The 12,786-nt window shown below is 40.6% G+C and overlaps 2 protein-coding genes across 3 annotated transcripts in view; one reads left to right on the top strand and one right to left on the bottom strand.

Annotated features, from left to right (window-relative positions):
• CTR9 (CTR9 homolog, Paf1/RNA polymerase II complex component) overlaps nucleotides 1-12,786 on the bottom strand; it is a 31,172-nt gene that overhangs the window by 14,921 nt on the left and 3,465 nt on the right. Inside the window, exons 3-8 of the mRNA XM_081840297.1 lie at nucleotides 11,015-11,254; nucleotides 9,363-9,480; nucleotides 8,185-8,274; nucleotides 1,347-1,495; nucleotides 800-907; nucleotides 86-193 (exon numbers count right to left, since the gene is read on the bottom strand). Coding sequence (XP_081696423.1) covers nucleotides 86-193; nucleotides 800-907; nucleotides 1,347-1,495; nucleotides 8,185-8,274; nucleotides 9,363-9,480; nucleotides 11,015-11,254 — 813 coding nt within the window. The remainder of the gene's footprint in view (nucleotides 1-85; nucleotides 194-799; nucleotides 908-1,346; nucleotides 1,496-8,184; nucleotides 8,275-9,362; nucleotides 9,481-11,014; nucleotides 11,255-12,786) is intronic.
• IRAG1 (inositol 1,4,5-triphosphate receptor associated 1) overlaps nucleotides 1-12,786 on the top strand; it is a 117,547-nt gene that overhangs the window by 8,678 nt on the left and 96,083 nt on the right. The gene's annotated exons all lie outside the window — the stretch shown is intronic.

Below are 12,786 nucleotides of genomic sequence, written 5' to 3' on the forward strand. Positions count from 1 at the left end.
GAGGAAAAAGAAGTAGTTTATATGGTGCACATGGAAATCTATTTACAAAATAAGAATGCAATGTAGAAAGAGGCTTTCCAAGTACCTGAACATGGAAAGACCTGGCTAACTGGTAGCAACTCTCAGCCTGCATTGCTTCAACTTCTGTATTATGGAAAGCATGAAGAGCTAAGTGCTGGACTTTGCCATAGTCCTGTAGGGAAAAAAAATACAATTGGCATAATCATTTTCTTATGGTATTTAAAATCATGACCTGGAACATTTAGTACCTAGAAACCTGATCTTCCAATGTTTTAAATATCACACATGGTTCTTATATACTAAAATCCTCAAGCATTTGGAGGACGCAACCCTGGAAACTGAAGCAATTATATATAACCAAAATACCTATCTACTTCTGGCTTATACACTACTTTCTCCATGTGAATGTGATATAGAGAAGCCTGAGGAATGTGTGCTTAGAAACTTCAACAAGCACTGCAACTAGGGTGAACCAATCTCAACTAGAATGAAAGGGTGTGTGTATATAATATATTAAATATATATTATATTTAACAACAATAATCACAAAATAAGAAATGGCTTTAGGCAATCCTGGCCAACGCATTATTATTTTAAAACAACAGTAACACTGAAGCCTGGTTCTTCTTCGTCTTTAGTTAAAAACATTATTCTGAGATTCAAATTTACTGTGTTGCCATGAGTGTTATAAAGAATATTGAAATAGAAAGCCTGATCAGTTATGAAACAGCCTAAAGACTATCAACCAGCAGCTCAAAACATCCACAAGTTTTCTTACCTTTTTGAAGAAGAAGTGATTAGCCAAGTGGTTCAGCACCATAGGGTTACTAGGATCAATTGTATATGCTCTAGAAAGCAGCTGGACGCCATTTTTTATGGAATCCGCCTGAAACATTAAAAGAAATTTTTATTTATGCTTAAAACTTAATTAGCTTTTCAGCTGTTCCTTTACTATACCATTTTCAAAACCATTCTTTAAAATGGATGAGTCACATAACGGGCAAACAATGCAGTAGACTACGTATCTGCTGCAAACTTTTGCCCAATACATTCAGAAGGTCATGTGTTTGATCCAAGATCCTAGTGTAAAAAAAATCCTGTCACTGGTCAATGATTCATATTTAAACCAGCTCTATTTTAATTTCTGTCTTTACAGCTTATTTTATTTCTCAAAATTAGATAAAACGAAATATGCATTCATTAAAATGGGGAACAGTGAGGTTTTTATTTCAACTGCCATTAATTTTCATGTCTGCACAGAAGTCTTTGGTAACTCGACATTCAATGAAACATATTCTGATATTAGCATTTTAGATCAAACCCACCTCTTTATTATTGAGTTCCAGAACAGCCAATCCAACTAAAGCCCCAACACATTTGGAATTGAGTTCCAGTGCCCGGCTGAATGCAAGGCGAGCTTTCTCCAGCTTGTTCAGTTTTACAAAGCAATGGCCCATGCCTAGCCGAACCTCAGCTAGTTTTGGGGTGGGGAGAGAAAATATATATATATATATATTAGAACATAGCCATTCACACCTCAATTGCCTTTTAAGAAAGGTAGGTTCATAATTTACTGTTTCTAGAGCCCTTAAATCTCTACATGGCACTTTATCATAGCAATAATTTGCAACAGTCCCTGCCCACAGACATTCAAACTAATAAGTAAAGGTTTGTACTTATCCTGAGCTCTCTTCAGGCATGATGCCCATCATGCAAGGAGAAGAAAGGCGGAGACAAGTGTGCTAGCTCCAATTCGTGTGCCACTCTTCAGTGCCCTCCTGTGTTGGAGAGCAAGTGTCTGCAGAGAGGAGCCTGCTGTATTCGTGTCGGCTGCATGATTAGAGTTCTAAATTGCATGGGGAGACCACATAAATACAGAAGGCTTCATGCTGCAGATGCTTGCCTTCCAAAGAATGGAGGAGGGCAGAGAAAGGCACAGTGACTCAAGAGAGAAGGCAGAGATAGTGCGCGTGTGCTTGTCCTTGCTCTCACTCACATTCTAACTGCATTTGGGAAACTAATGCACAAAAGAGTGAGAAAGGAGTCCTCAAGTGGCTTGCTTGCATGTCCCCCACTCCTTCACATATTTACCCCTCATGTGTCCAGATGTACACCTATTCTTGGTTGCATGAATAACTTTTTAATATTTTTTTAAAAGGATTAGAAAATTAGGGGTCTATTACTGGCTTCAAATTACAGCAGCGACACAAATAACAATAACAAAGAGTAAGAAGAGGATATTATCTCACTCTGTAGACAAGCTTTTCTAGAGAACACACAACTTTTAACAAGAATTCTTAATTGTTTAAATAAACATTACAGATTAATATGACAGCAAAATTCTGAACTCAGCCTTGGAACTGAGCTTCAGGGATTAGAAAGCATGCCTCAAAATGAGTGAGTTCCACAAGGCATAAAGTTATTTTACAGCTTGAAATAATATTTGAGCCAAAGAAAAAATCCTAGCTTCCCCAGTCCACCTCCACCCCTTGTCAAATTTGTTTTTGGAAAACTATAGATCCAGGAACTCTCCCATGAGGCAGAAATAATGTATTCTGAAAGAAGGTAAGAGGCCATAGCTCAGTGGCTGAGCATATGTTCTGCATATGAAAGGTCATAAAAGAATAGGTCTGTCACTGGCTACTAGTGATAATGTCTCTATTGGACCGGAGGAAAGAAAACAAGGAGCGGCTGAAACTGAAGGCAAGTTCTGCTTCATTTTATCCCCTGGCACAAGCCCTATTACTTTGCTGCAGTAAACCATTCTGATTTATTAGTCATTTATAACTTCTTGAGGGTGACGAGGGTACTGGAGACAGCCTCAGTATTTCTGCTCGCAAATATAAGGGGGAAGGCACCACAGGACAGAAGCGTTAAAAGCCCTAAAGCTGAGAACTAAAGACAGAAAAGGGAGCAGAAACCCTGGAGGCCCACCGAGATAAGGGACAAGCATGAAACCTTGCTTGTAAAACAACCCTCCCCACCTTTCGAAGGTGGGAAACTGGAAGATAAACATAATCCGTCTTGCGATTGAGCCAAGTGAAGCCAAAAAAACCCAGGACTAAGAGATTCCAACAAACTGCTCCCAATTACCTTTTTCCACGCTCAACATGGTCCTCACAAAAAATAACTATATGGACCTGGGAATTGCACCAATATCACCTCAGGGGGAGTGGGAGCCCCGAAGGAAGCAAAGTAAAATCACCAATTACTTCCCCCGTAAAGAAGGGAATAAGAATCCACAGCACGAGAGCACTCCAAAAGAAATTGCCCCTACTGTACTGGATTGGTCAATACAACGCAAAGGCTTACAAACTAAGCATGAAAGACCAAATTATTCCATGAGCTGGGCGCAGGAACTGGACCTAGCTGAGAACGCCTTGATGACCAATTCCCCCAACCCCAATGACCTCGAGCACCAAAAATCAACTCAGAATCTCAGGGAAAACCAGCAAGACCCTCAGCCCACAGCGAATGCCAACAGTATAGAAGAGAGGGGTGACCAGTTACATGATCAACTAGATCAGATACGCACAGACCTCTACAATATACAATATATCCTAGCAGTAACAAATGGCCTACTCCTGACGCTTGTGGAGAATTTCAAACAAGCAAAAAGAGCCACAGATCAGACCCTGGACTCAGATGCTAGAATCCACATACCACCCAAAAAGAACTCACGCAAAAGAAAACCGGAACCCAAGACGAAAAAAACTAAAAACATCAAAAATTTTAAGCCGTCTAGAAAAACCCAACACATCAGCAAAAAACAGTGGCAGAAACTCTTCAACTTATTATCATCACCTCCTATATCCACAAAAAAAAATCAAAGCTCAAGGCACCAAAGAGATCGACAAGGGAGACTCGCCAAAGACCAAACCCCTCCCCATATGTGAAAATAATTCTCCAAGTACATTCAAAGAAATAAGCCCCCCCCCCCCACGGCCGTTCTCCCCCTATGTTCGCCCAGCCATTTCAACGCCCGTACGGAAATTGATGATAACAATCTTTACAGCCAATATAATCAGATTCAGGACCCTGAAAGTCCAACCGAAGCAGGCGTTTCACGACTTTCTAAAGATAATAAATGCAACTTCTCGGGGCTATGTCTAGCCCAGGTCGCAAAAAGAAGGGAGCTGATGATATTAAACGGTAGTAAGGAAGAGGATCGCCCAGGGGAGTATACCCATTTTTCAAAGATGGGAGGAAGTGTGATAGACTATATTCTGATATCAAGATTCGCCTATAACTCTGTGTCGAAGTTTCAAGTGGGACATAACACTGAAAGCGACTACCTCCCACTAATTTTAGCGCTCAATGGCCCATTGTTTAACAAACCCACGGCTAACCTTTACTACACCCCCATCGTTAATCTGGGATCACTGGCCCCCAGAAGAATTAAATGGACCCCCATGCTCAATACAGAGCTAACTTATCTCCTCCATTCGGAAGACGTGAAGACCATCTACTCAGCCATTGTATCAGCTAATACCGGGGAAAAGGCCATGGACTCGTTCAACGAGTTATTAGCAAGACTAAAGACCTTCTTAACAACTGAGATACTTAATTCTGTTACAAAGCGGGCAAAGGATCAAGAGAGATGGTTTGATTTGGAGTGTAGACAAGCAAGGAAACGTCTGAGATCAACCTATCGGAATTACAGAAACACCGGAGCACCCTCGCTATTTATGGCTTACATCTATTTAAGACGAAACTACAAACAGCTATTAAAGGTAAGAAAAACAAAAAGCTGAGAGATTGGCCTGGTGTAATTTAGTGAAGGCCTCGAATGAGAAAGACTCAACCTCCTTCTGGCGTACCATTATGGGCCTCCTGGGCCAGGAGCGGATTGGTCCCACATGTACTGTAGAACCCCAGGAATGGATGAAATATTTTCAAACCCTCTTCTATAACGACAAAGCTCAGCACAATGATCCAAGTGCCTACTCTGAGAATTTACCATATTGGCCTCCTGTCTCCATAGAGGAGGTGGGGAAACTAATTGCCCAACTGAAAAACAACAAAGCCCCGGGCATAGACCACATTCCAGCAGAGCTCATGAAGAACAATATCAGTTGGTGGGCTCCTATAATGGCGTCAATATTTACATACATCAATTCAACAGGCATAATACCTGGTTGCTGGGCAGAGGCAGTAATTATTCCAATCTATAAAAAGGGTCCTATGGCAGATCCAGCGAGCTATAGACCCATTAGCCTCCTTACTATCCCCAGCAAACTGTATGCCAAACACCTCCACATCAAACTAATTGACTGGATGGAAACTGAGGCAGTTCTGGCATAGGAGCAAGCCGGCTTTAGACAGGGCAGAACAACAATAGACCATTGCTTCGTATTAGCACACCTCATTGATAAATACGTCAATAAAACATGTGGGACTCTATACGCAGCATTTATTGACCTGAAGGCGGCCTTTGACTTGATCTCATGAGTCAAACTTTGGGCTAAACTCAATGCCACCAACATTGACAAAAGATTACTATTCTTGATAAAAAGCCTATATAAAGACTCCAAGTTACAGTGGTGCCTCGCAAGACGAAAATAATCCGTTCTGCGAGTCTCTTCGTCTAGCGGTTTTTTCGTCTTGCGAAGCATCCCTATTAGCGGATTAGCGCTATTAGCGCTATTAGCGGCTTAGCGGCTATTAGCGGCTTAGAAAAAGGGGGGGAAGGAAAAAAACTCGCATAGGGAAATTCGTCTTGCGAAGCGCCTCGAAAAACGGAAAACCCTTTCGTCTAGCGGGTTTTTCGTCTTGCGAGGCATTCGTCTTGCGGGGCACCACTGTATATGTAAGAACCTCAGTAAAAGGGCAACTAATTGGCCCTGTACCAGCCACCAAAGGAGTCAAGCAGAGCTGTATTTTAGCCCCAGCCTTATTCAATTTATATATAAATGACATGGTCAAATACCTAACATCCCCGGAGTTTCATGCCCCCAAATTGGCCGAAAAATCAATTTCAGCGCTCCTCTATGCGGACGACGCGGTTCTCTTATCACGAACTAAAGTAGGCCTCAAAAGGCTACTAAGAGAATTCTCAGCCTACTGCAGGAAAGATCAAGTGGTGGTTAATCACCAAAAAACCAAAGTCATGGTCTTCGCTAGGAGACACAGACATCACAGATGGGAGATGGACAATCAGCCAATAGAACAGGTCAAAATTTTCAAATACCTCAGAGTAGTCTTCCAGTCAACAGGGGCCTGGGAGGCCCATCATAAATATGCTAGGGAAAAAGCATCTCAAAGCGCCAAAATACTGTCTCGCTTTTACTTTACGAAAGGGGGCAGACATATCCCAGCAGCTCTGGAGGTCTTTCAAGCAAAACCCTTGGCGCAATTACTCTACGGGGCCCAAATCTGGACGGGAAATCATTGCCGCACACTTGAAACGGTCCAGTCTAAATTTTTAAGACAGATTCTAGCCGTTCCACCATGCGCACCAAATGCGGCCCTACGGCTGGAGACTGGCCTCCTCTCTTGTCGAAACCCGGACCTGGTTAAGAACATTCAACTATTGGCTTCGCTTAAATTTAAACCCATCCGGACTACTACCTCTAGTAGCATGAGATGCTCATAGAAGTCGGTGGTCCAAAGCAGTGCATCAAAAACTACTTACATGTGGCCTCCAAGCACAGCATCTCCTGAAAATGGGTCTCCCCAAGGCAAAAACCTTTATTGACCAGCGCATGAAGGATATTGAGCAGCAGAATAATCTGGCCTATATTAAGAAATTTAGTGCTTGGTACGCTTGTCTACCTTAACCATTCCAAAACTCAGACGGGCCTTTACACTGGCCAGACTAAATATGTTACCCTTAGCTGTTCTTGAAGGTAGATATCAAAAAATTTCATTCGAGAACCGGCTCTGCCCCTGTGGAGCTGGCTACGTAGAGACTGTGTCACACGTTCTCTTGTCTTGCTCCCTATATAAAGATCTCAGGGAAAAGACCATCACGCCGCTCCTATCTGCCATCCCGGGGCGCTCTTGTGAAGCCAAATTGTTCTCACTCCTAGCCGACCAGAACAGCTCAACAACAGAGAAGGTTGCTAAATTTACCGAGAGAGCAATGAGACTGAGAGCTGCTATCTGAATGACATCAGTGTCGTCACCCAGATTCCTCGCCTAGGATTATTATTATAATTACGTTTTATTATTATTATTTTATTACCTCTGCCAAGTTTTAAGTACTGAGATTATTAATTTATCTGCATCTGATTATTATTATCTTTCTCCCTGTCCTGACCATCCCTCCAAGGTTATATTTATATTTATAATCTTTCAATTTGGCTGGTCTATTCACTTAACCGACCTGGAACAATCTACCAGAGAACAGGCCGCCGCCCATGGGACAGAGGGTCATGGATGAATGATAATTCAGCTTCTACCTAGGGTTTTAATAGGTCATAAGATTTTATGGTAACTATATTCGTAATGTATTTTTGTCGGTGTTTGTCCTTTGATGCTATGGCCTGTCGGCTACGCAAATAAAGTCTATTCATTCATTCTCTATTGGACCTCAAAGCTCAGTGGCAGTATTCCAATGAATACCAGTTGCTGGTGAGTGGCGTGGGGTGGGGGAAGAGATGCTATTACCTTGAAATGCATCTAGGTAAGCTAGACTGAATTTTGGTCTGATCCAACATGGTCATTCTCATGTTTTAAAACCCCAGGATATTGATCTTGGCACTCCATTGAAAATATATTGGGTAGCAAATCTTGGAAAGACCACTGACTGGAGAATTACTGTCAGTAACAGACCTCATTGACTCAGATAGATCAATGCAATAATGTAGCTTCTTATGCTTGCACTTGCTTTCTGTTGTACTTGACTAATGCATTTATCTCCAAAGTTTATACTCTCTCAGCAACAGAGGTCCAACAAAAAGGCACCACATTCATCTTATTTTGACTTCAACTGGATTAATCCAAAGTTAATTAAAATACTCTATTGCTTTTTAAGTTGCATTGGCAAGACCCAAGGTCAGATATGACAACGACTGTCCTCCTTAATTGTAAGACAAAAGACAAATGTCAAAGCTTAAAAATCATGTTAGTCTTCAAACTACCTGAATTTAGGGACACTATTTTTGGTCCCAATGAACCAAACAATGTCTTTAATTAAAACGAAGCTTTTCTGTTCCTTACCTGGACAACCTGGGTTAGTGCGCAGTGCCTTTTTGTAGTAGGCAAGGGCCCCTCTATAGTCTTTCTTGTTGAATGAGATGCATGCCTTACCTATTAGACAGGAGCAATAAAAGCTGAGAAATATCTACCAAAGTTGAATAACAACCACAACAAATCAATACCAGTTCATTGTTTTACCAGCTACAAGTACATATGCATAATAGGTCACAATTATAAAAGAAACCACTCAAGTGGCAAGTATCCCCAGTGTAGTGGGTGTGATCCAAAGCACATTTAATTGTAAATATACTCATTTGATTTCAGTGGATGTAAGCCTCAAGTAAAACTGAAGCGTAATATAATAGTGCAAAATTCAGTATGACAAAACTGGTATGAATGATTAGTAGTTCGTTTCCAAAAGCGACAGAGACAAATCTCTGCCTTCAAATATAGTTTATGCCAAATTTGACTGTGTTTTGTATATTCATTCCTACCCCCATACTATCTAGAAATACACTCAGAGATGGAGTATCGCAGATTTCAGGTGTGCATGGCTGTTTTCATAACATCTATACAAATCTCATGAACATGATAACGTCTACAGCACATATAGGATAGCAACATATTCATTCAAAGAACACTTTAATGAACACACACAAATATCCAACGACAGCCAACCCCTCCCAAGATTTAAGCACTCTTCACATTAGCAAGTAAAATGTCACCAAATTTTCTTTTACCTTAGTCAGTTTAATACTCATGTTACTGGGGATTTAATATTCATGTCATTGGGGAAGGGTAGAGGGGAACTCAACAAAATCCACAAGCATGTGATTTCTCCCGCTTTTAGCCAAATCATACCCCCATGTGTACCTAAAGAAGCCATAAAAAAGTTGAAGCTGGCTCTCTCTTCCTGCCTTGTAATTCAAGCACTGAACTTAACTCTGAGTCCTGTTGCCTGCCAAATTAGGTAGTCTCATAACTCTTCTCAAAGGTGCTCAAATGGACTGACAACCCTGCAGTGTAAGGCAGTTTTATACGAAGAGGAGGCAGCTATCTTTATGGCCTTTGAAACTGATCAAGGGTAAAAGGAAAAGCGGTGGTTTCTAAAGGTATATTGAGCCTAAAGTTTTACTGGTTAAAAACCGGACAGAAGTTGTGTGAAGGGAAAGCATCTAAAAAGATATTTCACATCTCACCAAGAAGGGCTGGAATATTATTTGGAGACTGGTTGAGCACAAAATGAAACTGTGCATCAGCTTGATCCATTTTATCACCCTCCAGAAGACAGAAACAAGCTCTTCCCAATAAGTGGTTCTGGAAAGCAAGATACAGATGTGAATTGTCTTTCAAGAAATGTTTTAAGAGTTGAATCAAAGGATTGCTCATTGTGAATTCTTCCAGCACTAGTTAAGTCCCCAAATTAAGCATTTTAGTGCAGGGCATCCTAGATGATTAAGATACATACAGACCCCTCTGATGCACATTGCCTGATAGCAGCATGCCTTGTGAATAAATACTTGATGGGCAATGCATGTTTAGTAAACTACAGATTCAAAGAAGACCAAATTCACTGCCCCACATTCTGCCCTGACTGGTACAAATGGTAGGGCTTCAAGACACGGCAGTGACTCCTCAGTTCTATTCTGCCCAATGGATTCAAAGCTTCCAGTCTTCCACCTCAACTGCCCCATTTTAGGGCTTACTGCTGATGCAATAACCCACAATTATGAGAGTTTCGTAGTTATTTCAAGCATCCCCATGGTTGAGTTTCTCTCCTTATTTCTCTACAAGTTCCTTATGAAAATTATAAGTATACTGCTACTACTGTCTTATTTCTGACATGCTTCCCTTTCCTCTGCTGTTTAGGATGGTTCCATTCACCTATTACTATAACAGAAACATAAAAAATGCCTTATAACAAGTTAGACCATTGTTTCACCTAATTCAGCACAGTCAGCAATGTAGACTAAACAGTGACTGGCAGTGGCTCTCCAGGATTTTAAACAGGATCCTATTCCAAGCACATTTGGATGTGCCAGAGATGGAGTCTGGAACCTTTCACGTGCAAAGAGGATGCTGTACCACTGAACTATAACCCTTCCCTTTCCCCAGATTTTTCCCTAATAGATCCTCCTCCTCTTTCATCTTCCATCTTTTTTAATGTCTTTAAATTATAAGCCTTTGGACATTTTTCATTTTAAACTGTACACTTGCAAGTAGTTTTATGTGCCTTATTTCTTTTTTTTTAAAAAATGAATACTCCTGGTACTTCCAAAGGTCAGGAATACTAGCAAAATTTGCACTAGCAAAATTTGGCCAAGAACGTATTATACTTGATTAAGCCAATTTTATTGTTATATTTAAACAGCTGGTAAAATGACCACAGTGGCTCCATTCCCTTCAGCAATTATCCGCTGTGTTCCAGCAGCAACAGCAACCCATAAGCTCAAAGTTTTCTGCTTGCAGATGAGCTAGAGCATACAGTGTGGTGTATGTGTGTTGCACAAATGAAAGCAAACCACATCTAGGAATAAGGTTCTGCATGTATTATCCAGCTTTGAATCTCCCAAGGCAGACTGTTTAGAGTAGCTGTGAGCAAATCACTCCATTGCACTTACTGTTTCTTGAGCTGAGGCAATCTTTAAGAAAACAGCACACTATCTGTCTATCTATCTATCTGTCTATCTATCTATCTATCTATCTATCTATCTATCTATCTATCTATCACACCACCTATATGCAAGATGTGGGTGTTACTTCAACGTCCCAACTAGTTTACTGGTATTATAATGTTGCAAAGCAAGCATACAAAAAAGGATGTTTTTACTCCAAGTTTATTTGTTCTTACCTGATCATACATGATGATTTTATCAGCCATAGTGTACAACAGTGTAGCTTGTGTAATGAGTTCTTTCTTGTTGTCTTTATTCTTTTCTTTCCGAGCCTGTTGTACATAGTAGGCTGCTAAGGTATCTAAACAAGTCATCTGATCTTTTTCATGGTCTCTATAATCCAGGTTTCCATCTATACGAGCAGCCTCCAACAGTTTCACAAAATCTTCTGTTTTGCCTTGCTTGTAATATTCCAGCTAGAAAAAAGAAATACAGAGGCATATGTACGGTTTTTTGTATAACTCTACCAGGGCGGGAAATCATCAATTTATGGTTAATATTAGATAAAATGTTATCATATTAGTATCTGTTCATTCAACTATTGTACTATATAAACCAACAAAGCAAATTCAAAAACTGCTTATTCTACAGTTTACTGCAAGTGATGAATGGGGAATGCTGCCGTCACCTTCACTGATAAAGACAGTTACAAAAAGTGTAGATATGATCTGTAAAATCTTAAAGGGAACTGGAAAATTCACTGATCATTTCATGTGCTGACAAACCTTGCACATGTCTTTGTAGGCAGCCCAAACTGTTCTCCCTGTTGCACATCTCAGAGGGAAGGAACAGGGTCACCTGACATTACACTGATATTGAAACCTAGTACACTTGTGTATGGGGTGGGGAGAGTTCCTGCAGAGGCAGGGTGGGAGCTCATTCCAACTGTGCATATATTAATAAAGCAAAAAGACATATCATTGCTCTTGAAGTAGCAGAGCATCAGGGACAATCCCTGCCATTCTCCCATACTTCTGAAGTAAGCCTTAGGGAGGAGTCCTCATAACTTCTCAAGGTACAAAAGAAAGGCAGAGGCTCTTAGTGATTCTGTGCTGTGGACCAAGCAAAATGTGTTTTTGTCAGTAGTAGACTGGCAAGTGTAATGGGAACCTTTAAGAACAGCATCATAATATATGAGATAGTCAGGCATGCAAGGGATCCACTGCTATAGGAAAAGTCCTGCTCCAGAGAAATTGAAAACACACAGCTTCCAAAGTGGCTGAGTATATACCTGCAGCCATAACAGGCCCTCCAGATACAGCAGGCACCACCACCCATCACTGTTGGGGCCTTTTAAGAACTATACCAGAATATAAGAGAGAGTGGGGCATGCAAGGTATCATCTCCTGCAAGCTGTAACAAATTTGATTGCCATTTCCTGCACTTCTGAGGAACTAGCTCCTGGTTATATTAATAAATAACTTTTCTGCACAGAAGTTTTATCCTATGAAATTCTGGTTATATTTTTGAACAAATAACATCAATATATGTCTTAATTACTACTGAGCATTTTATAAGGAAATTAAAATGTGTTATTGTACTGATATAGATTGACGTATTGATACATATTGCTGTTGTTTTGTGAGCCGCTTTTGCACATTTTTGTGGGAAAGCAGCATGCAGTAAGGTAAGGCCTAAATTTAATTTCTAAAGTAGCAACCTCCCTTCTGAATACCTACCATCCATTCTTCATTTCGAGTAACATGTGACACACTCATTTTGGACCTAATTATGACTAGCAGCACACAGGTATACTCTGATCAAGCAATCTGTTTCAGGCACTGATGTTACATGTTCCTGTAACATGCCACTATTTCATTTAATGGATTTCTTTATGGGCATGGATCAGCTAACAAAATGAATGAGTCCTAATTTCACATATGTAAGAGACCCATAAATGTGTATTTTGATCAGGGAACAAAAATACAAATTTGAGCATGGGACGAAA

Source organism: Podarcis erhardii (genome assembly GCF_964252035.2).
Source record: "Podarcis erhardii genome assembly, chromosome: 1".
In the NCBI taxonomy this organism is placed as follows: Eukaryota; Metazoa; Chordata; class Lepidosauria; order Squamata; family Lacertidae; genus Podarcis; species Podarcis erhardii.